Source organism: Pelophylax lessonae (assembly GCF_965119305.1).
Source record: "Pelophylax lessonae genome assembly, chromosome: 12".
Lineage (NCBI taxonomy): Eukaryota > Metazoa > Chordata > Amphibia > Anura > Ranidae > Pelophylax > Pelophylax lessonae.
In genome coordinates, this window is record NC_138779.1 from 695,656 (window position 1) to 722,069 (window position 26,414).

Consider the following 26,414-nt stretch of genomic DNA (forward strand, 5'->3'; position numbering starts at 1 on the left):
AACTGGTGCCTAATTGGAATCCTGGAATCTTCCAGCTCGGGACTCTCCCGGCCGCTCTCCGCTATTCTCCCTGACAGGTAGTCCCCTAACCACTACTTAATTTATGTTTTACATACGCTCGTTGTGCATTGTGTTAGGCTGGGACCCCTCTTCGCATTCCGGACATTCATTCAGAACAGGGGCGGCTTCAACTGCTTCTAGTGCCAATACGCCAGGGCACATAATTATAACCAGGGCGATGGGAATCAGCTATTTTCCACGCATACACCCCTCACCCGGGGATAGAGGTAAGGTTAGCCTTCAAGAATCTTGTATCGTGAGTTGTGTCAAGTATTAGTGTGTTTACCGCTTACTTTTTGCCCTCTTTTATTTACAGGCCTACCCCCTACGTCGGTTCCGGCACACCACACCGACTTATCCATACCTGCAGGTTCTAATCATCATTAATTAGCCGACCACAAACTGTATACATCGTACCCTCTGTATTCCCTATGAGGACGGTATATACTGTATACATCGTACCTTCTGTATTCCCTATGAGGACGGTATATACCGTATACATCGTACCTTCTGTATTCCCTATGAGGACGGTATATACCGTATACATCGTACTTTCTGTATTCCCTATGAGGACGGTATATACCGTATACATCGTACCCTCTGTATTCCCTATGAGGACGGTATATACCGTATACATCATACCTTCTGTATTCCCTATGAGGACGGTATATACCGTATACATTGTACCTTCTGTATTCCCTATGAGGACGGTATATACCGTATACATCATACCTTCTGGCTCCACTATGAGGACGGTATATACCGTATACATCGTACCCTCTGTATTCCCTATGAGGACGGTATATACCGTATACATCGTACCCTCTGTATTCCCTATGAGGACGGTATATACCGTATACATCATACCTTCTGTATTCCCTATGAGGACGGTATATACTGTATACATGGTACCTTCTGTATTCCCTATGAGGACGGTATATACCGTATACATCATACCTTCTGTATTCCCTATGAGGATGGTATATACCGTATACATCATACCTTCTGTATTCCCTATGAGGACGGTATATACTGTATACATCGTACCTTCTGTATTCCCTATGAGGACGGTATATACCGTATACATCGTACCTTCTGGCTCCGCTATGAGGACGGTATATACCGTATACATCGTACCTTCTGTATTCCCTATGAGGACGGTATATACCGTATACATCGTACCTTCTGTATTCCTTATGAGGACGGTATATACCGTATACATCATACCTTCTGTATTCCCTATGAGGACGGTATATACCGTATACATTGTACCCTCTGTATTCCCAATGAGGACAGTATATACTGTATACATCATACCTTCTGTATTGCCTATGAGGAAGGTATATACCGTATACATCATACCTTCTGTATTCCCTATGAGGAAGGTATATACCGTATACATTGTACCCTCTGTATTCCCAATGAGGATGGTATATACCGTATACATCGTACCTTCTGTATTCCCTATGAGGACGGTATATACCGTATACATCGTACCTTCTGTATTCCCTATGAGGACGGTATATACCGTATACATCATACCTTCTGTATTCCCTATGAGGATGGTATATACCGTATACATCGTACCTTCTGTATTCCCTATGAGGACAGTATATACCGTATACATCGTACTTTCTGTATTCCCTATGAGGACGGTATATACCGTATACATCATACCTTCTGGCTCCACTATGAGGACGGTATATACCGTATACATCATACCTTCTGTATTCCCTATGAGGACGGTATATACCGTATACATCGTACCTTCTGTATTCCCTATGAGGACGGTATATACCGTATACATTGTACCTTCTGTATTCCCTATGAGGACGGTATATACCGTATACATCATACCTTCTGGCTCCGCTATGAGGACGGTATATACCGTATACATAGTACCTTCTGTATTCCCTATGAGGACGGTATATACCGTATACATCGCACCTTCTGTATTCTCTATGAGGACGGTATATACCGTATACATCATACCCTCTGTATTCCCTATGAGGACGGTATATACCGTATACATCATACCTTCTGTATTCCCTATGAGGACAGTATATACCGTATACATCGTACCTTCTGTATTGCCTATGAGGAAGGTATATACCGTATACATCGTACCCTCTGTATTCCCTATGAGGACGGTATATACCGTATACATCATACCTTCTGTATTCCCTATGAGGACAGTATATACCGTATACATTGTACCTTCTGTATTGCCTATGAGGAAGGTATATACCGTATACATCGTACCCTCTGTATTCCCTATGAGGACGGTATATACCGTATACATCATACCTTCTGTATTCCCTATGAGGACGGTATATACCGTATACATCATACCTTCTGTATTCCCTATGAGGATGGTATATACCGTATACATCGTACCTTCTGTATTCCCTATGAGGACGGTATAAACCGTATACATCGTACCTTCTGTATTCCCTATGAGGACGGTATATACCGTATACATCATACCTTCTGTATTCCCTATGAGGACGGTATATACCGTATACATCGTACCTTCTGTATTCTCTATGAGGACGGTATATACCGTATACATCATACCTTCTGTATTCTCTATGAGGACGGTATATACCGTATACATCGTACCTTCTGGCTCCGCTATGAGGACGGTATATACCGTATACATCGTACCTTCTGTATTCCCTATGAGGACGGTATATACCGTATACATCGTACCTTCTGGCTCCGCTATGAGGACGGTATATACCGTATACATCGTACCTTCTGTATTCCCTATGAGGACGGTATATACCGTATACATCGTACCTTCTGTATTCCCTAGGAGGACGGTATATACCGTATACATCGTACCTTCTGTATTCCCTATGAGGACGGTATATACCGTATACATAGTACCTTCTGTATTCCCTATGAGGACGGTATATACCGTATACATCATACCTTCTGTATTCCCTATGAGGACGGTATATACCGTATACATCGTACCTTCTGTATTCCCTAGGAGGACGGTATATACCGTATACATCGTACCTTCTGTATTCCCTATGAGGACGGTATATACCGTATACATCGTACCCTCTGTATTCCCTATGAGGACGGTATATACCGTATACATCGTACCTTCTGTATTCCCTATGAGGACGGTATATACCGTATACATCGTACCCTCTGTATTCCCTATGAGGACGGTATATACCGTATACATCGTACCTTCTGTATTCCCTATGAGGACGGTATATACCGTATACATCATACCTTCTGGCTCCACTATGAGGACGGTATATACCGTATACATCGTACCCTCTGTATTCCCTATGAGGACAGTATATACCGTATACATCGTACCTTCTGTATTCCCTATGAGGACGGTATATACCGTATACATCGTACCTTCTGTATTCCCTATGAGGACGGTATATACCGTATACATCATACCTTCTGTATTCCCTATGAGGACGGTATATACCGTATACATCGTACCCTCTGTATTCCCTATGAGGATGGTATATACCGTATACATCATACCTTCTGTATTCCCTATGAGGACGGTATATACTGTATACATCGTACCTTCTGTATTCCCTATGAGGACGGTATATACCGTATACATCATACCTTCTGTATTCCCTATGAGGACGGTATATACCGTATACATCATACCTTCTGTATTCCCTATGAGGACGGTATATACCGTATACATCGTACCCTCTGTATTCCCTATGAGGATGGTATATACCGTATACATCATACCTTCTGTATTCCCTATGAGGACGGTATATACTGTATACATCGTACCTTCTGTATTCCCTATGAGGACGGTATATACCGTATACATCATACCTTCTGTATTCCCTATGAGGACGGTATATACCGTATACATCGTACCTTCTGTATTCCTTATGAGGACGGTATATACCGTATACATCATACCTTCTGGCTCCACTATGAGGACGGTATATACCGTATACATCATACCTTCTGTATTCCCTATGAGGACAGTATATACCGTATACATCGTACCTTCTGTATTCCCTATGAGGATGGTATATACCGTATACATTGTACCTTCTGTATTCCCTATGAGGACAGTATATACCGTATACATCGTACCTTCTGTATTCCCTATGAGGACGGTATATACCGTATACATCATACCTTCTGTATTCCCTATGAGGACGGTATATACCGTATACATCGCACCTTCTGTATTCTCTATGAGGACGGTATATACCGTATACATCGTACCTTCTGTATTCCCTATGAGGACGGTATATACCGTATACATCATACCTTCTGTATTCCCTATGAGGACGGTATATACCGTATACATCGTACCCTCTGTATTCCCTATGAGGACGGTATATACCGTATACATCATACCTTCTGTATTCCCTATGAGGACGGTATATACCGTATACATCGTACCCTCTGTATTCCCTATGAGGACGGTATATACCGTATACATCATACCTTCTGTATTCCCTATGAGGACAGTATATACCGTATACATCGTACCTTCTGTATTCCCTATGAGGATGGTATATACCGTATACATTGTACCTTCTGTATTCCCTATGAGGACAGTATATACCGTATACATTGTACCTTCTGTATTCCCTATGAGGACAGTATATACCGTATACATCGTACCTTCTGTATTCCCTATGAGGACGGTATATACCGTATACATCGCACCTTCTGTATTCTCTATGAGGACGGTATATACCGTATACATCGTACCTTCTGTATTCCCTATGAGGACGGTATATACCGTATACATCATACCTTCTGTATTCCCTATGAGGACGGTATATACCGTATACATCGTACCCTCTGTATTCCCTATGAGGACGGTATATACCGTATACATCATACCTTCTGTATTCCCTAGGAGGACGGTATATACCGTATACATCGTACCTTCTGTATTCCCTATGAGGACGGTATATACCGTATACATAGTACCTTCTGTATTCCCTATGAGGACGGTATATACCGTATACATCGTACCTTCTGTATTCCCTAGGAGGACGGTATATACCGTATACATCGTACCTTCTGTATTCCCTATGAGGACGGTATATACCGTATACATCATACCTTCTGTATTCTCTATGAGGACAGTATATACCGTATACATCGTACCTTCTGTATTCCCTATGAGGACGGTATATACCGTATACATCATACCTTCTGTATTCCCTATGAGGACAGTATATACCGTATACATCGTACCTTCTGTATTCCCTATGAGGATGGTATATACCGTATACATCGTACCTTCTGTATTCCCTATGAGGATGGTATATACCGTATACATCGTACCTTCTGTATTCCCTATGAGGACGGTATATACCGTATACATCGTACCTTCTGTATTCCCTATGAGGACGGTATATACCGTATACATCGTACCTTCTGTATTCCCTATGAGGATGGTATATACCGTATACATCGTACCTTTTGTATTCCCTATGAGGACGGTATATACCGTATACATCATACCTTCTGTATTCCCTATGAGGACGGTATATACCGTATACATCGTACCTTCTGTATTCCCTATGAGGACGGTATATACCGTATACATCGTACCTTCTGTATTCCCTATGAGGACGGTATATACCGTATACATCGTACCTTCTGTATTCCCTATGAGGACAGTATATACCGTATACATCGTACCTTCTGTATTCCCTATGAGGATGGTATATACCGTATACATCATACCTTCTGTATTCCCTATGAGGACGGTATATACCGTATACATAGTACCTTCTGTATTCCCTATGAGGACGGTATATACCGTATACATCATACCTTCTGTATTCCCTATGAGGACGGTATATACCGTATACATCGTACCTTCTGTATTCCCTATGAGGACGGTATAAACCGTATACATCGTACCTTCTGTATTGCCTATGAGGACGGTATATACCGTATACATCGTACCTTCTGTATTCCCTATGAGGACGGTATATACCGTATACATCGTACCTTCTGTATTCCCTATGAGGACGGTATATACCGTATACATTGTACCTTCTGTATTCCCTATGAGGACGGTATAAACCGTATACATCATACCTTCTGTATTCCCTATGAGGACGGTATATACCGTATACATCGTACCTTCTGTATTCCCTATGAGGACGGTATATACCGTATACATCGTACCCTCTGTATTCCCTATGAGGACGGTATATACCGTATACATCATACCTTCTGTATTCCCTATGAGGACAGTATATACCGTATACATCATACCTTCTGTATTCCCTATGAGGACAGTATATACCGTATACATCGTACCTTCTGTATTCCCTATGAGGACGGTATATACCGTATACATCGTACCCTCTGTATTCCCTATGAGGACGGTATATACCGTATACATCATACCTTCTGTATTCCCTATGAGGACAGTATATACCGTATACATCATACCTTCTGTATTCCCTATGAGGACGGTATATACCGTATACATCATACCTTCTGACTCCACTATGAGGACGGTATATACCGTATACATCGTACCTTCTGTATTCCCTATGAGGACAGTATATACCGTATACATCGTACCTTCTGTATTCCCTATGAGGACGGTATATACCGTATACATCGTACCTTCTGTATTCCCTATGAGGACGGTATATACCGTATACATCATACCTTCTGTATTCCCTATGAGGACAGTATATACCGTATACATCGTACCTTCTGTATTCCCTATGAGGACGGTATATACCGTATACATCGTACCTTCTGTATTCCCTATGAGGACGGTATATACCGTATACATAGTACCTTCTGTATTCCCTATGAGGACGGTATATACCGTATACATCATACCTTCTGTATTCCCTATGAGGACGGTATATAACGTATACATCGTACCTTCTGTATTCCCTATGAGGACGGTATATACCGTATACATCGTACCTTCTGTATTCCCTATGAGGACGGTATATACCGTATACATCGTACCCTCTGTATTCCCTATGAGGATGGTATATACCGTATACATCATACCTTCTGTATTCCCTATGAGGACGGTATATACCGTATACATCATACCTTCTGTATTCTCTATGAGGACAGTATATACCGTATACATTGTACCTTCTGTATTCCCTATGAGGACGGTATATACCGTATACATCATACCTTCTGTATTCCCTATGAGGACGGTATATACCGTATACATCGTACCTTCTGTATTCCCTATGAGGATGGTATATACCGTATACATCGTACCTTCTGTATTCCCTATGAGGACGGTATATACCGTATACATCGTACCTTCTGTATTCCCTATGAGGATGGTATATACCGTATACATCGTACCTTCTGGCTCCGCTATGAGGACGGTATATACCGTATACATCGTACCTTCTGTATTCCCTATGAGGATGGTATATACCGTATACATCGTACCCTATGTATTCCCTATGAGGATGGTATATACCGTATACATCGTACCCTCTGTATTCCCTATGAGGACAGTATATACCGTATACATCGTACCTTCTGGCTCCGCTATGAGGACGGTATATACCGTATACATCATACCTTCTGTATTCCCTATGAGGATGGTATATACCGTATACATCGTACCTTCTGTATTCCCTATGAGGATGGTATATACCGTATACATCGTACCTTCTGTATTCCCTATGAGGATGGTATATACCGTATACATCGTACCTTCTGTATTCCCTATGAGGACGGTATATACCGTATACATCATACCTTCTGTATTCTCTATGAGGATGGTATATACCGTATACATCGTACCTTCTGTATTCCCTATGAGGATGGTATATACCGTATACATCGTACCTTCTGTATTCCCTATGAGGACGGTATATACCGTATACATCGTACCTTCTGTATTTCCTATGAGGATGGTATATACCGTATACATCGTACCTTCTGTATTTCCTATGAGGATGGTATATACCGTATACATCGTACCTTCTGGCTCCGCTATGAGGACGGTATATGTGGAATTCTCTGCCTCCACATTTGGGAATCCCTCTGTGATGATGTCATAGTGTGATGTCACATTCACATCTCTCTCCGGAATCTGAATATAAATATAAAAAAGGAGAATGTCCATCAAAATGTGAAGGGAGTATGTGACCCTTTCCCCTCCCCCACTATGAAATGAGACATGTGACCCCCTCCCCTGTAACATGAGAATTACCTACCCCTCGTCACTTCCGGCCAGGAACAGCTGAGCAGCGCAGCACTGCGCATGCTCAGAGCCCCGGATACCTAATGGAAGAACTGAGGAGCAGAGTAGTGCGCATGCGCACTAGTATGAAACGATCTCGGTGTACCGTGAGAAAAACCTACCGACGCGGCGGTGACATAAAATAACTGTGCTGTACTATGAGTCATCTCCGCTCCTGTCCCTGTCACTCCCCTGATCTGGGTTAGTAAATATAAAAGCGGCTCTCGGCTCCGTGATTTATGTTTTCATACAGCCGCTGCCGCTTTTATATTTACTATCGGAGATCAGGGAAGTGACAGGCACAGGAGCGGAGATCACTCGTATTTCTGCACAGCTGTTTTAATGTAACCGCTGCATTACATACAGTGCCGAGTACCGGAAGTGACGAGGGGTAGGTTTTTCTCACGGGTAGGTAATTCTCACGGAACACCCCCACTATGAAATGAGACATGTGACCCTCTCCCCTCCCCCACTATGAAATGAGACATGTGACCCTCTCCCCTCCCCCACTATGAAATGAGACATGTGACCCTCTCCCCTCCCCCACTATGAAATGAGACTGGTGACCCTCTCCCCTCCCCCACTATGCAATGAGAGACATGTGACCCTCTCCCCTCCCCCACTATGAAATGAGACATGTGACCCCCTCCCCCACTATGAAATGAGAGACATGTGACCCTCTCCCCTCCCCCACTATGAAATGAAGGACATGTGACCCTCTCCCCCCCCCCCCCACAATGAAATGAGAGACGTGACCCTCTCCCCTTCCCCACCATGAAATTAAGGACATGTGACCCTCTCCCCTCCCCCACCATGAAATGGGGGACACGTGATCCTCTCCCCTCCTCCACCATGAAATGGGGGACACGTGCCCCTCCCCCACAATAGAGGAAGAGGAAAATGGTAATCTAGTGTCAGGCCGGCTGTACAGATTTCCCAATCAGAGGGGGATGGGCGGCTCCCGGACTCCTCTGTATGAGGCTGCTGTGCGCACTCCGGAGCTGTGAGTAGACAGCCGGCTGACTCCCAGCTCCAGAGATTTCCCCGGAATGCTGGTGTAGTGGTGTGCCCCTTTATCCAGATGCAGGTGCAAGTCCCTTTAACTCAACTCCCCACAATCCTCTGGGCTCCCAGCATCCCCTGAGTTCCTGGACACGCCCAGGGAGTATAAATGCCAGCTCCGCCCAGCTTCCTGTGCTCAGAGAGATCCTGCTTGATTGGACAGCAGTGACTGGGCAAGTGCGCTGTCCCCAGGTGCTGGGTCCTCATTCGATCAGTCTGGTGTGTGGGCCACCAGCAGTGAGCACAAGAGCACGCAGCATCTATCCAAGCCCCAGTCACTGGAGAGGACTCTGTTACAGTCCATGTGGAGAAGCTGTCCAAGCAGTGGGTTGGTCCTATCTACGGCCCCAGAGCCTCCTGACCAAAGTCAGCATCAGCAGTGCCTGTGTGAAGTCTGTGCCAGCAGGAAATCCCCTCAGCTCACAGTCTGCTGAATGAACGATCAATCTCTTGGAACACGTGAGAATCTTCAGATCTTTATCCTATCAGTAAATTGAACTCCGAGCACTCTGCTGCCATCCAGTGGCCATTCGTAGAACTGCAGTAGATTTGTTGTAATGTGCCTGTTTCCCTACTCCTCATACTGCCGTTTTGTACTGCAAACCCCTGTTCACATGATCTCCTGTGTAATCTAAGTTGATTTTCATTGTTAAGTAGAAATTGCACATCACCACTGGTCTGATCATTTGGCTGATACCGTTACATAACACTGGCACCATAGAAATCCTCACTGACTGACTTAGGGACGTGATTGGCTGCTCTCCTCTCTAAGGGAAACCTCAAGGGGCTGAGGTGCAGACGACACTTTCATCTGGAAATTTTTTCCATGTAAAACGTTTGGCGTCTGGCCTGTGTGATGCGGAACGCGCTGCGCACTCAATTCTTGCAGCAGATTTTCCGCACGTTCGCCCCCCCCCCCCCACTCATCGCAGCCCCCGGGACTCTCTCTGAATGGAGTCAGCATGTTCTCCCCTCCCCCATTGCAGCCCCCCATACATGGAACAGTGACTACCATGTCCCATACATGTGGCCAGGCGTTGGCTGGCTTTGCCGGTTTCATGGTGGGACATTCTGTGGTATCAGGTGCAGTAAGTCTGTCTCCCTCTAGTGTTTAGCCTGGATATTGTGTCATCATCTCCTGAATGCAGAACAACCAAAAAACACAGCTGAGAGCAGGGGATTGTGGGATATGTGTTCAGAGGAGCAAGGGTTTGTATTGGGGCAAAATTGCTGCAAACTACAAGTCCCAGCTGGCCGGGAGAGAGAGAGGAATGCTGGGTGAGGATATAAATAGCCTGGTCCTGGGAGGAGCCTTTCTCTGGGGGCCACGGCCTTCAGCTAAGAGCGGGGATCAGGCAGACCAGGGGATGTGAGCGGGACCCGGCCACTCTGGGGGATGTGAGAGGGGACCCGGCCACCCTAGAGGATGTGAGCAGGGACCCGACTGTTCTGGGGGATGTGAGTGGGGACCCGTCTGCTCTGGGGGATGTGAGTGGGGACCCGACTGTTCTGGGGGATGTGAGCGGGGACCCGTCCGCTCTGGGCGATGTGAGCGGGGACTCGGTCGCTCTGGGCGATGTGAGCGGGGACTCGGTCGCTCTGGGGGATGTGAGCAGAGATCTCACCGTTCCAGGGGATGTGAGCCGGGACTCGGCCGCTCTGGGGGATGTGAGTGGAGACCCGGCCGCTCTGGGGGATGTGAGCAGAGACCTGACTGTTCCGGGGTATGTGAGCGGGGACCCGGTCGCTCTGGGAGATGTGAGTGGAGACTCGGTCGCTCTGGGGGATGTGAGCGGGGACCCAGCCACTTCGAGGATGTGAGCGGAGACCCGGCCACTCTACGGAATGTGAGTGGGGTCCCGGCCGCTCTGGGGGATGTGAGCGGGGACTCGGCCGCTCTGGGGGATGTGAGCAGAGACCTGACTGTTCCGGGGTATGTGAGCGGGGACCCGGTCGCTCTGGGAGATGTGAGTGGAGACTCGGTCGCTCTGGGGGATGTGAGCGGGGACCCAGCCACTTCGAGGATGTGAGCGGAGACCCGGCCACTCTACGGAATGTGAGTGGGGTCCCGGCCGCTCTGGGGGATGTGAGCGGGGACTCGGTCGCTCTGGGGGATGTGAGCAGAGACCTGACCGTTCCAGGGGATGTGAGCCGGGACTCGGCCGCTCTGGGGGATGTGAGTGGAGACCCGGCCGCTCTGGGGGATGTGAGCAGGGACCCGACTGTTCTGGGGGATGTGAGTGGGGACCCGTCTGCTCTGGGGGATGTGAGCGGGGACCCGTCTGCTCTGGGGGATGTGAGCGGGGACCCGACTGTTCTGGTGGATGTGAGTGGGGACCCATCTGCTCTGGGGGATGTGAGCAGGGACACGACCATTCTGGGGGATGTGAGTGGGGACCTGTCCGCTGCGGGAGATGTGAGTGGGGACCCGGCCACCCTAGAGGATGTGAGCAGGGTCCCGACTGTTCTGGGGGATGTGAGCGGGGACTCGGTCGCTCTGGGGGATGTGAGCAGAGCCCTGACCGTTTCGGGGTATGTGAGCGGGGACCCGGTCGCTCTGGGAGATGTGAGCAGAGCCCTGACCGTTTCGGGGTATTTGAGCGGGGACTCGTCGCTTTGGGGGATGTGAGCGGGGACCCGGCCACTTCGAGGATGTGAGCGGAGACCCGACCACTCTACGGAATGTGAGTGAGGTCCCGGGCCGCTCTGGGGGATGTGAGCAGGCATCGTGGCCTTCAGCTGAAAGCAGGGACCCGGCCTAGACGGTGTGGAGAGTCAGGGGGTAGTTCCCAGGTTGGGGGGGGGTAGTTCCCAGGATGGGGGGTAGTTCCCAGGTTGGGGGGTAGTTTCTAGGGGGGGTTAGTTAGTTAGTTCCACTGTGGGTGGGTAGTTCCTGTGACAGACCTAGCCATGAAAGAGGCTTTTGGAGAGAACTGGAAGCAAGCCTCTTACCCACTGACTATGGGCCCTGGCATTAAAGGGAACCCTACTCTTTGCAAGGTGTATGGTGGGGGATCAGTGGAGAGGTCTTGTTTCTGATTCAAGTTCATGTCTCCCCAAAACACACCGACTCTGGGAACTAATTAACTCACCTAATGTCTGCTATCAAACTATTGGGGGGGGGGGGTGTTTACACTTCTAATAATGTGTATTGTACTTTGTGAGCTCGATGCCGGCAAGTCTGACCTGGAATGAGACCGCTGAGTGTCCAGGTGGATAGTTCTAGTATATGTTGGCTAATTTGACTAAACCTTGAAGGATCCTCTATGGTGGGATTAGCCAGGAGTCAGCTGTACCCCATTATCTCACCATTGTGTGAGGATTTGGGTAAATATCTGGGTTATTGTTCATCTGGTTGTTGTTTAGCCATGGTAATTATATCAGGAGGGGGGGGGGGGCTCCTGTGTGGTATATATTATGTATACAGTATGTAATGTTGGGGTAATATGATCAGGAGGGGGTGTGGGGTATATATTATGTATACAGTATGTAGTGTTAGGGTAATATGATCAGGAGGGGGGTCCTCCTGTGTGGTATATATTATGTATACAGTATGTAGTGTTAGGGTAATATGATCAGGAGGGGGGTGTCCTCCTGTGTTGTATATATTCTGCGTGAGTTTGTTCAATAAAGAGTTCCAGTTTTGCAGCTAATCTAGTCCCGTCTAGTTCTTGGTTGCACTATGCAGCTATAATATCTGATATCTATGTTCAGACTGGAGGAAGCCGTATACTGACTGAAGCCCACAAGCACAGTCTTGGTCGGTTCCGTTACATTGGTGTCAAGCGGTGGGATGCTTCCTGCAGTCTGGGACATCCAAACCTCCACCGGGATCCAAGGTCCGGGGAGCAGAAGAGGAGAGGTACAGATATCAGCCACCATGGAAGAGGAATTCGGAAGGAGGTTGCGAGAGCTGAGGATACAGCACAGGGGACCGGTGTCAGAGAAGGTCCTCAGCACAGGGGACCAGTGTCAGAGAAGGTCCTCAGCACAGGGGAGCGGTGTCAGAGAAGGTTCTGCTGGGATGGTATGATTCTATCCGCTGGGAACTCTGGAAGGAAGCGCTAGCCCATGAGCAGTGACACCAGGGAAAAATACTCCCCTCCATCCAGGAAAGGTACTGGTCACAGTACAGGGTGAAAATTGTGTTTTTGGGGAGACAACCACACAAGGAATGGAAAGCTGAATTAAGCAGGCTGGTCCAGGTGGAGATGCAGTTGGATGAGAGCAACAGAGCACTCCGCTGGTATGTGACCCAAGTGTGCCCATGGACAGCGGACGACAGCCCAACAGAAGGCTTTGGCTACGGCAGCCTATGGCTGGTATTAGAGAGGCTGTCTGAGGACCCCGACTTTGGGAGTGATCTGGAGTGGCGTTTGGAGGAAATCTTGGAATACAGAGAACAGATGCTGAATTTCTCAGAAGAGCTCTGGGCACTGGAAGATTTGGAGTTTCTAGCCAATCAGGAATGGGAGCTGGAGATCGCCTACAGACGGCTGCTAGAGTCTGCTCAGCGGAAGGTCTGGGCTCCCTTTGTCTGGGATTATCCAGAAGTACCAGGCGACGGTCCTGAAATCCTGGCTTAAGTGTCAGCAATGGCGCAGAGTAACAGTGTGCTTTGCCAATCTCCGGCCCGCAGCTATGGAAGTGGAGGTCTTATGGCGGATGCAGCAAGTGCTGACTCACTTAGACAATCCTGTTTCTGCACAGGACAATCTTGGATGGAGGAATGTGTCTGTCCAGCAGCTGGATGAGGGTGCGGGAGGTGGAGCAGCCGGATGAGGGAAGCAGGAGGTGGAGCAGCCGAATGAGGGAAGCGGGAGATGGAGCAGCCGGATGAGGGAAGCGGGAGATGGAGCAGCCAGATGAGGGAAGCGGGAGATGGAGCAGCCGGATGAGGGAAGCGGGAGATGGAGCAGCCGGATGAGGGAAGCGGGGGATGGAGCAGCCGGATGAGGGAAGCGGGAGATGGAGCAGCCGGATGAGGGAAGCGGGAGATGGAGCAGCCGGATGAGGGAAGCGGGAGGTGGAGCAGCCGGATGAGGGAAGCGGGAGGTGGAGCAGCCGGATGAGGGAAGCGGGAGATGGAGCAGCCGGATGAGGGAAGCGGGAGATGGAGCAGCCGGATGAGGGAAGCGGGAGATGGAGCAGCCGGATGAGGGAAGCGGGAGATGGAGCAGCCGGATGAGGGAAGCGGGAGATGGAGCAGCCGGATGAGGGAAGCGGGAGGTGGAGCAGCCGGATGAGGGAAGCGGGAGGTGGAGCAGCCGAATGAGGGAAGCGGGAGGTGGAGCAGCCGGCTCATCTCCCCATTGGCAGACACACAGTTTGGGAGAGATGGAGGTCATCCTTCCTCCCCAGCAGCAGATCCACAGTCTGGGAGTGGAGGAAGCCGGTCTCCCTCCCCATAGGTTAGCTGGAGCGGATGATGTCATTGTCCTCTGTCCCACACCCATTGATGGTGAGCGTTCCCTGCAGCCAAGAATGGAAATCAGGCTGACCACCTATGTGAGCTGACTCTGCCCAACCAATGCATGTCCAGACCTGGGGGAGGTCTGGGACCTTTTTAGTTGACTTATGATGGGGAGGAGGGGGAGGGTAGATGTGACAGACCTCGCCAGGACAAGGGCTTTTGGAGAGAACTGGGAGCCTCTTACCTACTGACCAGTGTTAATTTTGGCAGCAAATTTCAATTTAGTTTTAGTCCCATTTTAGTCTTCTGCAAGTGTTTTAGTTTTAGTCGTATTTAGTTGACTAAAACTCCAGTATATTTTAGTCGACTAAATGTCCTACATTTTAGTCAACTAAAACTCATTTTGGTCATCTATAATGGAATGGGTGTAGTTCAATTGTAATTTGTAATGCATTATTTAAGCATTTCTCTACAATTTCCAACTCATTATATACTACTGCTGGTCCTGGAGTGAAAAATCTAATATTTTATTATTTATGCTTTGAGCACCAGTGTTAATTTTGGCAGAAAATTTCGATTTAGTTTTAGTTATAGTCTTTTGACTAAAATGCCATTTTAGTTTTAGTCGTATTTTAGTCGACGAAATTAACACTGCTACTGACTATGGGCCCTGACATTAAAGGGAACTCTACTCTTTGGAAGGTGTATGCTGGGGAGGGGGAGGGGAAGGTGTATGGTGGGGAGGGGGAGGGGAAGGTGTATGGTGGGGAGGGGGAGGGGAAGGTGTATGCTGGCAAGGGGGAGGGGAAGGTGTATGCTGGGGAGGGGGAGGGGAAGGTGTATGGTGGGGAGGGGGAGGGGAAGGTGTATGCTGGGGAGGGGGAGGGGAAGGTGTATGCTGGGGAGGGGGAGGGGGAGGGGAAGGTGTATGGTGGGGAGGGGGAGGGGAAGGTGTATGCTGGCGAGGGGGAGGGGAAGGTGTATGGTGGGGAGGGGGAGGGGAAGGTGTATGGTGGGGAGGGGGAGGGGAAGGTGTATGGTGGGGAGGGGGAGGGGAAGGTGTATGGTGGGGAGGGGGAGGGGAAGGTGTATGCTGGGGAGGGGGAGGGGAAGGTGTATGCTGGGGAGGGGGAGGGGAAGGTGTATGGTGGGGAGGGGGAGGGGAAGGTGTATGCTGGGGAGGGGGAGGGGGAGGGGAAGGTGTATGGTGGGGAGGGGGAGGGGAAGGTGTATGCTGGGGAGGGGGAGGGGAAGGTGTATGGTGGGGAGGGGGAGGGGAAGGTGTATGCTGGGGAGGGGGAGGGGAAGGTGTATGGTGGGGGATCCGTGGAAAGGTCTTGTTTCTGATTGAAGTTCATGTCTCCCCAAAACACACCGACTCTGGGACCTGGAGGTTCCATTTTTGGGGTCTCTATGCCTCAAACCAGCAATGACTGTAGATGTAATCCGCTCCGACCCCTGGGGTCCCCGGCCATAATGGTCTTTAGGAGCAATGTAAGGAGGAGGAGCATACATGGTGACCCTTCACCTCCACCCATATGGTAGTGTCCTGAAATTGAATCTATTCCTGTGAAGGATCCCTATGGATATAATACCTAATAGGGTTCTTACTGGAGTGGATCTACATACCCCATACCTCCTTTGGTGACACCCGGGACCCCCAGGGACGACCTCCAACATCCCCCCCCCCTACCTGGAAGGAAGTTAGGAGCCAGGATAAGGAGCTTCATCTATACCCTAATACCCTCTCTATATACCCCTGTGTGGGGTGGGTATATCTGGTTAGTAGGCTACTTACTAGTGGGATTTCCCCTTTCCTCACCAGTTACCCACCATGGGGGCACCTTGAAATTTCACCTATTTACCAATTCTCTCTGGATTTGGACTCATTTTCTGGGACTATTTCCTATTCATTACTTTTATCACTTCAGACAGTTACCAAATATTTTTTGCTTTTCTGCACTATTTGCACTTATCACACTTTTTTGTCACGATCTTCACTAGTGAATATTTGATTGGTCCTGGCTACCAAGTTATTGGTTTCCTAGCCAACCATCATATATTTCTAATCAGGTATATTTTTCACTCTCTATATATTCACATCCTTTTATTGGATTCATTTTTCCCTTTTCTATACGGAATTATTTAGGCAGTAGCCACTTTTATTGCTGCTGGGGAAGTCTCTGACAATTGTTATTATTATTCATGATCACTATTGATTTTATATTGATTGTATACATTGTATTTGTTTTATATTATTCCTGATGTTTACATAACACGATTTATATTTTATACCAATTTTTATAATATTTATTTCTTGGATATGCACTGATACCCACATTTACATACATTGGGTGATATTTGCACTTTATCACATTTATTACAGGCAGCGCCGATTACAAATCTATTTATTTTTGTATTTCTATAATCCCAGGATTGTAGTTCAGGGTAGGCTGCAGCGTCCGTTATATATCCGATATCCACAGCGCGGAGCCGCGGATCGTCTTATAATGTGATTATTATAAGTAGATTGTTACCCCAATATCACATCTGCTGAGCCCCGGTTCACACTGGGGTGACCTCACAGGTCACTGTAGGTCGCCTCCCATAGAGAAGCTGCGGAGCCGTTCTAATAGGAGGGACACAAGTCACTCCGACCTATAAAAAGGGTCTGGAGCTTCTTTGGGGCGACCCGGAGTGACCGCCATAGACTTCAATGTTATGAAGTCCGAGGTCGCAGTGCGAGCTGCGCGTCACAACCTATGAGGTCGCCCCGGGAAGTCGGATCGCCCCGATGTGACCGGGGCCTGAGGCAAAATATTTCTATTTCTCTGTTTTTGTTTGTAAATTGTCAATCAATAAAACTTTCTAAGCTTCCGGGGCCTAAAGTCCTTATTACCCCAAATATTTCTGTCTTCATTGTAAGGAGGTCTGAGGGGGGAGGGGGGGTCACTGTTTGTATTGTTAATTGTGCTAATTATCTCATCTTCCTAAATTAGGGGGGGAGGGGGAAGTTACCGGGTCTGGGAAAAGGAATCGTTTCCAGTGGGAGGGGGTTTGCTTAGTTCCTGGGAAGGGGTAGTTCCAGGGTTGTGGGGGAGGGGGTAGTTCCCAGGTGGGGGGGGTTCCTGGGTTAGGAGGAGGGGGGTTGTTTGTGGGAGGGGCGGTTGGGTAGTTCCTGAGTTGGGGGAAAGGGGGTAGTTCCCTGGTTGTGGGGGAGGGGGGGTAGTTCCCTGATTGTGGGGGAGGGGGGTAGTTCCCTGATTGTGGGGGAGGGGGGTAGTTCCCTGGTTGTGGGGGAGGGGGGTAGTTCCCTGATTGTGGGGGAGGGGGGTAGTTCCCTGGTTATGGGGGAGGGGGGGGGTAGTTCCCAGGTCAGGGCAGGAATCTGGTCCTATGTATCAGAGAAGTAATGAAGTCTTCTATATTCCCCTCCCCCATCTCCACCATTGGCCGCTCAGAGGCGGCGCTATCCTGGAACGATTGATAGAACATTCGACCCTCACCGGTGTCGGCTCTTCCCTCCGATCTGTAAAGGATTTCTCTGTCACGTTCCAGGATTCCGTCTCCGGAAATATCGTCACTAAAAGAAGAGAAAGATTTTCACTAATTAATCCGAAGATTCCGGTGGGATCCGTGTCCCTGCCCCACCCACTAGTGTCACTGCCCCACCCACTCATGTCACTGCCCCGCCCACTAGTGTCACTGCCCAACCCACTAGTGTCACTGCCCCGCCCACTAGTGTCACTGCCCCGCCCACTAGTGTCACTGCCCCGCCCACTAGTGTCACTGCCCGCCCCCCATGTCACTGCCCCGCCCACTAGTGTCACTGCCCGCCCCCCCATGTCACTGCCCCGCCCACTAGTGTCACTGCCCCGCCCCCCAATGGAGGGGCACTCTGATTCCCATTCAGAAATCCTTTCTCTCTTCCATTAATCTGACAAATGGCCAATCAATGGGGACTCCGGATTTTCCTGGAACAGATCGGAGTTCCCCTTTAATTATCTCTGAAGCCACAAATCTGATCATCGATCGAACTTTCAATTTCATTTAAAAAAAGGGAGATTTTTCCAGCAAGGAGACGGAATAGAAATCTCCTCCACCCTCTACAAATCTCCTCCACCCTCTACAAATCTCCTCCACCCTCTACAAATCTCCTCCATCCTCTACAAATCTCCTCCACCCTCTACAAATCTCCTCCATCCTCTACAAATCTCCTCCACCCTCTACAAATCTCCTCCATTCTCTACAAATCTCCTCCACCCTCTGCAAATCTCCTCCATCCTCTACAAATCTCCTCCACCCTCTGCAAATCTCCTCCATCCTCTACAAATCTCCTCCACCCTCTACAAATCTCCTCCATCCTCTACAAATCTCCTCCATCCTCTACAAATCTCCACCCTCTGCAAATCTCCTCCATCCTCTACAAATCTCCTCCACCCTCTGCAAATCTCCTCCATCCTCTACAAATCTCCTCCATTCTCTACAAATCTCCACCCTCTGCAAATCTCCTCCATCCTCTACAAATCTCCTCCACCCTCTGCAAATCTCCTCCATCCTCTACAAATCTCCTCCATTCTCTACAAATCTCCACCCTCTGCAAATCTCCTCCATCCTCTACAAATCTCCTCCACCCTCTGCAAATCTCCTCCATCCTCTACAAATCTCCTCCATTCTCTACAAATCTCCACCCTCTGCAAATCTCCTCCATCCTCTACAAATCTCCTCCACCCTCTGCAAATCTCCTCCATCCTCTACAAATCTCCTCCATTCTCTACAAATCTCCTCCACCCTCTGCAAATCTCCTCCACCCTCTACAAATCTCCTCCACCCTCTGCAAATCTCCTCCATTCTTTGCAAATCTCCTCCATCCTCTGCAAATCTCCTCCATCCTCTGCAAATCTCCTTCCGCCCTGAGATTTCTGTATCTGATCTTCTAAACATCCGTTATCACCAAATTCTGAGCTGAAAGGGATCTCCGCTTCCACCAATCACCTTCATTGTATATCATCTTCAGAGGTATCTCCCCATCCTTAGAGGTGTCCCCCCACCCTCAGAGGTATCTCCCCATCCTTAGAGGTGTCCCCGTCCTCAGAGGTGTCCCCGTCCTCAGAGGTGTCCCCGTCCTCAGAGGTGTCCCCGTCTTCAGAGTTGTCCCCGTCCTCAGAGTTGTCCCCCCATCCTCAGAGGTGTCCTCGTCCCCATAGGTGTCCCTGTTCTCAGAGGTGTCCCCATCCTCAGTGATGTCCTCGTCCCTATAGGTGTCCCCATTGTTTGGTGTTGTAGATTGAATGCCTTCCCTGTTTTCTCCAGGACATCGAATTTTCCCGACCGATGAATGGGAATTATTCAGAACTTTTATTTATCCGTCCATTCCTGACATACCTCTCTTCAGAGGTGTCCCCCCGTCTTCAGAGGTGTCCCCGTCTTCAGAGGTGTCCCCGTCCTCAGAGGTGTCCCCCCGTCTTCAGAGGTGTCCCCGTCCTCAGAGGTGTCCCCCCCATCCTCAGAGGTGTCCCCGTCTTCAGAGGTGTCCCCGTCCTCAGAGGTGTCCCCCCGTCTTCAGAGGTGTCCCCGTCCTCAGAGGTGTCCCCCCCATCCTCAGAGGTGTCCCCCCGTCTTCAGTGGTGTCCCCGTCCTCAGAGGTGTCCCCCCCATCCTCAGAGGTGTCCCCCCATCCTCAGAGGTGTCCCCCCGTCTTCAGAGGTGTCCCTGTCTTCAGAGGTGTCCCCCCCATCCTCAGAGGTGTCCCCGTCCTCAGAGGTGTCCCCTCATCCTCAGAGGTGTCCCCGTCCTCAGAAATGTCCCCCTGTTCTCAGAGGTGTCCCCCCATCCTCAGAGGTGTCCCCGTCTTCAGAGGTGTCCCCCCGTCTTCAGAGGTGTCCCCCCGTCTTCAGAGGTGTCCCCGTCCTCAGAGGTGTCCCCCCCCATCCTCAGAGGTGTCCCCCCATCTTCAGAGGTGTCCCCGTCCTCAGAGGTGTCTCCCCCATCCTCAGAGGTGTCCCCCCGTCCTCAGAGGTGTCCCCCCCATCCTCAGAGGTGTCCCCCCGTCTTCAGAGGTGTCCCCATCTTCAGAGGTGTCCCCCCCATCCTCAGAGGTGTCCCCGTCTTCAGAGGTGTCCCCCCGTCTTCAGAGGTGTCCCCGTCTTCAGAGGTGTCCCCGTCTTCAGAGGTGTCCCCCCGTCCTCAGAGGTGTCCCCATCCTGAGAGGTGTCCCCGTCCTCAGAGGTGTCCCCGTCCTCAGAGTTGTCCCCGTCCTCAGAGGTGTCCCCCCGTCCTCAGAGGTGTCCCCCCGTCTTCAGAGGTGTCCCCGTCCTCAGAGTTGTCCCCGTCCTCAGATGGTGTCCCCCCGTCCTCAGAGGTGTCCCCCCGTCTTCAGAGGTGTCCCCGTCCTCAGAGTTGTCCCCCCATCCTCAGAGGTGTCCCCGTCCTCAGAGGTGTCCTCATCCCCATAGGTGTCCCCATTGTTTGGTGTTGTAGATTGAATGCCTTCCCTGTTTTCTCCAGGACATCGAATTTTCCCGACCGATGAATGGGAATTATTCAGAACTTTTATTTATCCGTCCATTCCTGACATTCCTCTCTTCTCTATGGACACAGAACCCCCCATTCACTTCTCCTGAGCCCGGGGGGGAGGGGTGTCCCAGCAGAGTTCCCCCATCACAGCCCCAGCCGGAGATCTGTCCCCATTGTAGATCCATGGGGGGGAGGGGGGGACTGATCGAATGATTGTATTTCCAATATCTCTTCATATTTCCCGCCATCTCCATCCTAGGGGGGGGGGGTGGACAATTCAATGTACTGGAGGCGGGGTCACCGGACCGCACAGGAAATGAGAGCCAATCAGCTCCCTTTATCCTTTCCTCTCTGGGAGGTGATTGGTGGATACGGATATTCGATCGTCTATGATGGCGGAACATTCACAGCAACCAATCAGGATCTTCCTTCTTACAGAGGAAAGCTGGAATCCTATTGGCTGCTGAATTTAACAAAGTACCCGGAATCCTCAGAATCACAACGTTCGATCCTACGGCTTTCCGATCGATTTATATTCCCGAATGAATTCCACAGATTGGAGGATTCCGAGGACACTGTGATGTCATCATTACTATTCTCCAATCAGATAAAACGATCGTCCCCCTCCATATCGAAGGACCAAATATCAGATACAACGATCGTTCTCCTACATATCGAAGGACCAAATATCAGATAAAACAATCGTTCTCCTCCATATCGAAGGACCAAATATCAGATAAAACGATCGTTCTCCTCCATATCGAAGGACCAAATATCAGATAAAACGATCGTCCTCCTCTACATTGAAGGACCAAATATCAGATAAAATGATCGTCCCCCTCCATATCGAAGGACCAAATATCAGATAAAACAATCGTTCTCCTCCATATCGAAGGACCAAATATCAGATAAAACGATCGTCCTCCCCTACATTGAAGGACCAAATATCAGATAAAACGATCGTCCCCCTCCATATCGAAGGACCAAATATCAGATAAAACGATCGTCCTCCCCTACATTGAAGGACCAAATATCAGATAAAACAATCGTTCTCCTCCATATCGAAGGACCAAATATCAGATAAAACAATCGTTCTCCTCCATATCGAAGGACCAAATATCAGATAAAACGATCGTTCTCCTCTACATTGAAGGACCGAATATCCGATCACAGTTATCATTCAATCTAGAAAGGAATCTGTTGGGTTTCTGTTTTAATGAAGGAAATGTGAACAGAAAACAAAAAACAAAGAAAAGTCGAACGTTTCTCAGTAACGTTCGGTGGGTTTGGGACGGAAGGTTCCGGGAGTTTCTTACCTTCCACAGCCGCAGCGCACAGAGTCAGGCCGGCCAGCAGACAAAGGAGACTCTGTCTTCTCTCCATTTCCTCGCATCGATTGGAACTTTCTCCTGTGAGGTGAGTGCAGATCTGCAGCTCAGACCGCTGGCTGGAGGGGGAGTGCTGGGAAGGGGGTGGGGAGGACTAAGGTGGTCCCTGATCAACCCCCCCCCCCCACCCCCCAAACATCAGGGCTGCAGCCAATTCTGCTCCTACAAAAATCTTCCTAAAGTGCAAGTCTACCCGAAATCAGCTTCACTTATAAATGGAGTCTGCAGGGGGGGCAGGGCCACCCACTGTCCTTCTTTACTTACCTGGGGGTCCTCCGGAGAGATCTCCCCTTACAGATCCCAGCCCGAGTCCTGGTTACCTCGGAGGTCCACCATAAATCTAAATCTACCCAAGATGTATCTCATAGATGGGGGGGCGCAGAGTCACCCACCATCTTTTTATACCTCCGTGGGGGTTCCCTGGTGAGATCTCCCCCATACATCCCGGTTACCTCCATCTCTCTGGTGGGAGAATGTTCTATTGGTTCTCATCTCCAAATTCTGACATCAGAACCCAAAATAATTCTTCCAGACCTCTGAACTCCGGAACACCCCAAAGAACATGTGAAAAACACCTGAAGAACACGTGAAGAACACCTGAAGAACACGTGAAGAACATGTGAAGAACATGTAAAAAACACCTTAAGAACACATGAAGACCACCCAAAGAACATGTGAAGAACACCTGAAGAACACGTGAAGAACATGTGAAGAACATGTAAAAAACACATGAAGAACACCCAAAGAACATGTAAAGAACAATTGAAAAAAATGTGAAGAACACCCGAAGAACATGTGAAGAACATGTGAAGATCATGTGAATGTGATGGTACTCACCATCACTCACAGTGAAGAACACCTAAAGAACATGTAAAATACACCTGAAGAACACGTGAAGAACATGTGAAGAACATGTAAAAAACACCTTAAGAACACATGAAGACCACCCAAAGAACATGTGAAGAACAATTGAAGAAAGTGTGAACAACACCCAAAGAACATGTAAAAACACGTGAAGAAGAAACCTTGTTGGTGGTGTAGCTCCCTTTAGTGAGACCTCATAGAGAATCTTGTGTCCAGTTCTGGAGATCTCACTCATATAAAGATAGAAGGAGTCCAGAGAGGGGGAAGATGAATGGTGGAAGGTCTGAGGAATGGCCATGGGGAAGATGAATGGTGGAAGGTCTGAGGAATGGCCATGGGGAAGATGAATGGTGGAAGGTCTGAGGAATGGCCATGGGGAAGATGAATGGTGGAAGGTGTGAGGAATGGCCATGGGGAAGATGAATGGTGAAAGGTCTGAGGAATGGCCATGGGGAAGATGAATGGTGGAAGGTCTGAGGAATGGCCATGGGGAAGATGAATGGTGGAAGGTCTAAGGAATGGCCATGTGGAAGATGAATGGTGGAAGGTCTGAGGAATGGCCATGGGGAAGATGAATGGTGGAAGGTCTGAGGAATGGCCATGGGGAAGATGAATGGTGAAAGGTCTGAGGAATGGCCATGGGGAAGATGAATGGTGGAAGGTCTGAGGAATGGCCATGGGGAAGATGAATGGTGGAAGGTCTGAGGAATGGCCATGGGGAAGATGAATGGTGAAAGGTCTGAGGAATGGCCATGGGGAAGATGAATGGTGAAAGGTCTGAGGAATGGCCATGGGGAAGATGAATGGTGGAAGGTCTGAGGAATGGCCATGGGGAAGATGAATGGTGGAAGGTCTGAGGAATGGCCATGGGGAAGATGAATGGTAGAAGGTCTGAGGAATGGCCATGGGGAAGATGAATGGTGGAAGGTCTGAGGAATGGCCATGGGGAAGATGAATGGTGGAAGGTCTGAGGGATGGCCATGGGGAAGATGAATGGTGGAAGGTCTGAGGAATGGCCATGGGGAAGATGAATGGTGAAAGGTCTGAGGAATGGCCATGGGGAAGATGAATGGTGGAAGGTCTGAGGAATGGCCATGGGGAAGATGAATGGTGGAAGGTCTGAGGAATGGCCATGGGGAAGATGAATGGTGAAAGGTCTGAGGAATGGCCATGGGGAAGATGAATGGTGGAAGGTCTGAGGAATGGCCATGGGGAAGATGAATGGTGGAAGGTGTGAGGAATGGCCATGGGGAAGATGAATGGTGAAAGGTCTGAGGAATGGCCATGGGGAAGATGAATGGTGGAAGGTCTGAGGAATGGCCATGGGGAAGATGAATGGTGGAAGGTCTAAGGAATGGCCATGTGGAAGATGAATGGTGGAAGGTCTGAGGAATGGCCATGGGGAAGATGAATGGTGGAAGGTCTGAGGAATGGCCATGGGGAAGATGAATGGTGGAAGGTCTGAGGAATGGCCATGGGGAAGATGAATGGTGAAAGGTCTGAGGAATGGCCATGGGGAAGATGAATGGTGGAAGGTCTGAGGAATGGCCATGGGGAAAATGAATGGTGGAAGGTCTAAGGAATGGCCATGTGGAAGATGAATGGTGGAAGGTCGGAGGAATGGCCATGGGGAAGATGAATGGTGGAAGGTCTGAGGAATGGCCATGGGGAAGATGAATGGTGGAAGGTCTGAGGAATGGCCATGGGGAAGATGAATGGTGGAAGGTCTGAGGGATAAAACGAATGTCCATAAAGGAGAGGATGTAAGAGGTCCTCTATGGAGTCTGAAGAATAGAACGGAAGTTATCATTAGGAAAGCTGATAAAGGTGGAAGCTTAGTGATACAGGATAGAGATTTGTATATAAAAGAAGAAGATAGAATTTTAGGGGACAGGGACACATATGAGAGGCTTCCCTTTGACCCTACAAATATATATAAGGATTAACTCAAAAGTATGAAGACAAAGCCTTGACTGCGGAAATACTAATCAAAGAGGAATATCTATTTTTATGTGTGAAACATCCGATGGTGCCACATTTTTACCACATCCCCAATATCCACAAAGACCCCATAAATCCCCCAGGTAGACCAATTATTTCCGGGATTGATAGTCTCTAGTCCTTTTGGTTGCTATGTTGATCACATTTTACCACCTTACGGTCCTATATTACAGACTCTGGGCATGCCTTGGATATATCCTATACATTCTATATGTGGCAAGAAGGATACAGATGGCTTTCACTTGACGTAGCCCCCCTGTATACCTCAATAGAGCATGAATTTGGACTTCAGGCAGTGGCGGGTCAAACTTTCCGTCATGCACAAGCCTGTTTTATATACGATAGCATTGAGTTCATGCTAACTCATAATTATTTCTCCTTTTGGGAAACTATCATAGGCAAATAAAAGGTACAGCTATGGGGGCCAGGTTCGCTCCAAGCTATGCTAATCTTTTTATGGGTTTTTGGGAATACCACTATATTTGGGACAATAACCCATTCGGAACAAATCTGGTCCTACATTCATGATACATAGACAATGTTTTGATCATCTGGAATGGGTCTGATGAGGATCTGAAGGGCTTCTTGAAACATTGCTCCATGAATCCCTATGGAATCACGTTCACTCATGTAATCAATGACACGTGTCTGGTTTTCCTGGACTTAGAACTGCGGGCAGATGAGGAGGATCATATTTTTTCTAGGACACATTTTAACCGCTTGTATGTTTACAGCGGCAGTCAGCCCCTCCTGGGCAAAGCGACATAGTACTACGTCACTCGCCCAGAAGCCTGCAGGGGGCGCGCGCGCACTGCCGGAGGTGCGCTCCTGCCCCTGCTCATTCACGGGCATCCGATGTCCGCCGGTCACT

At 48.8% G+C, this 26,414-nt stretch overlaps 1 protein-coding gene across 1 annotated transcript in view; it reads right to left on the bottom strand.

Moving 5' to 3' along the window:
• Positions 1-22,725, bottom strand: part of LOC309568741 (uncharacterized protein) — a 35,592-nt gene extending 12,867 nt beyond the window's left edge. The window contains exons 1-3 of the mRNA XM_082274490.1: positions 22,607-22,725; positions 18,281-18,357; positions 8,038-8,149 (exon numbers count right to left, since the gene is read on the bottom strand). Coding sequence (XP_082130616.1) covers positions 8,038-8,149; positions 18,281-18,357; positions 22,607-22,673 — 256 coding nt within the window. The 5' untranslated portion in view covers positions 22,674-22,725. The remainder of the gene's footprint in view (positions 1-8,037; positions 8,150-18,280; positions 18,358-22,606) is intronic.
• Between the last annotated feature and the right edge of the window lie 3,689 nt (positions 22,726-26,414).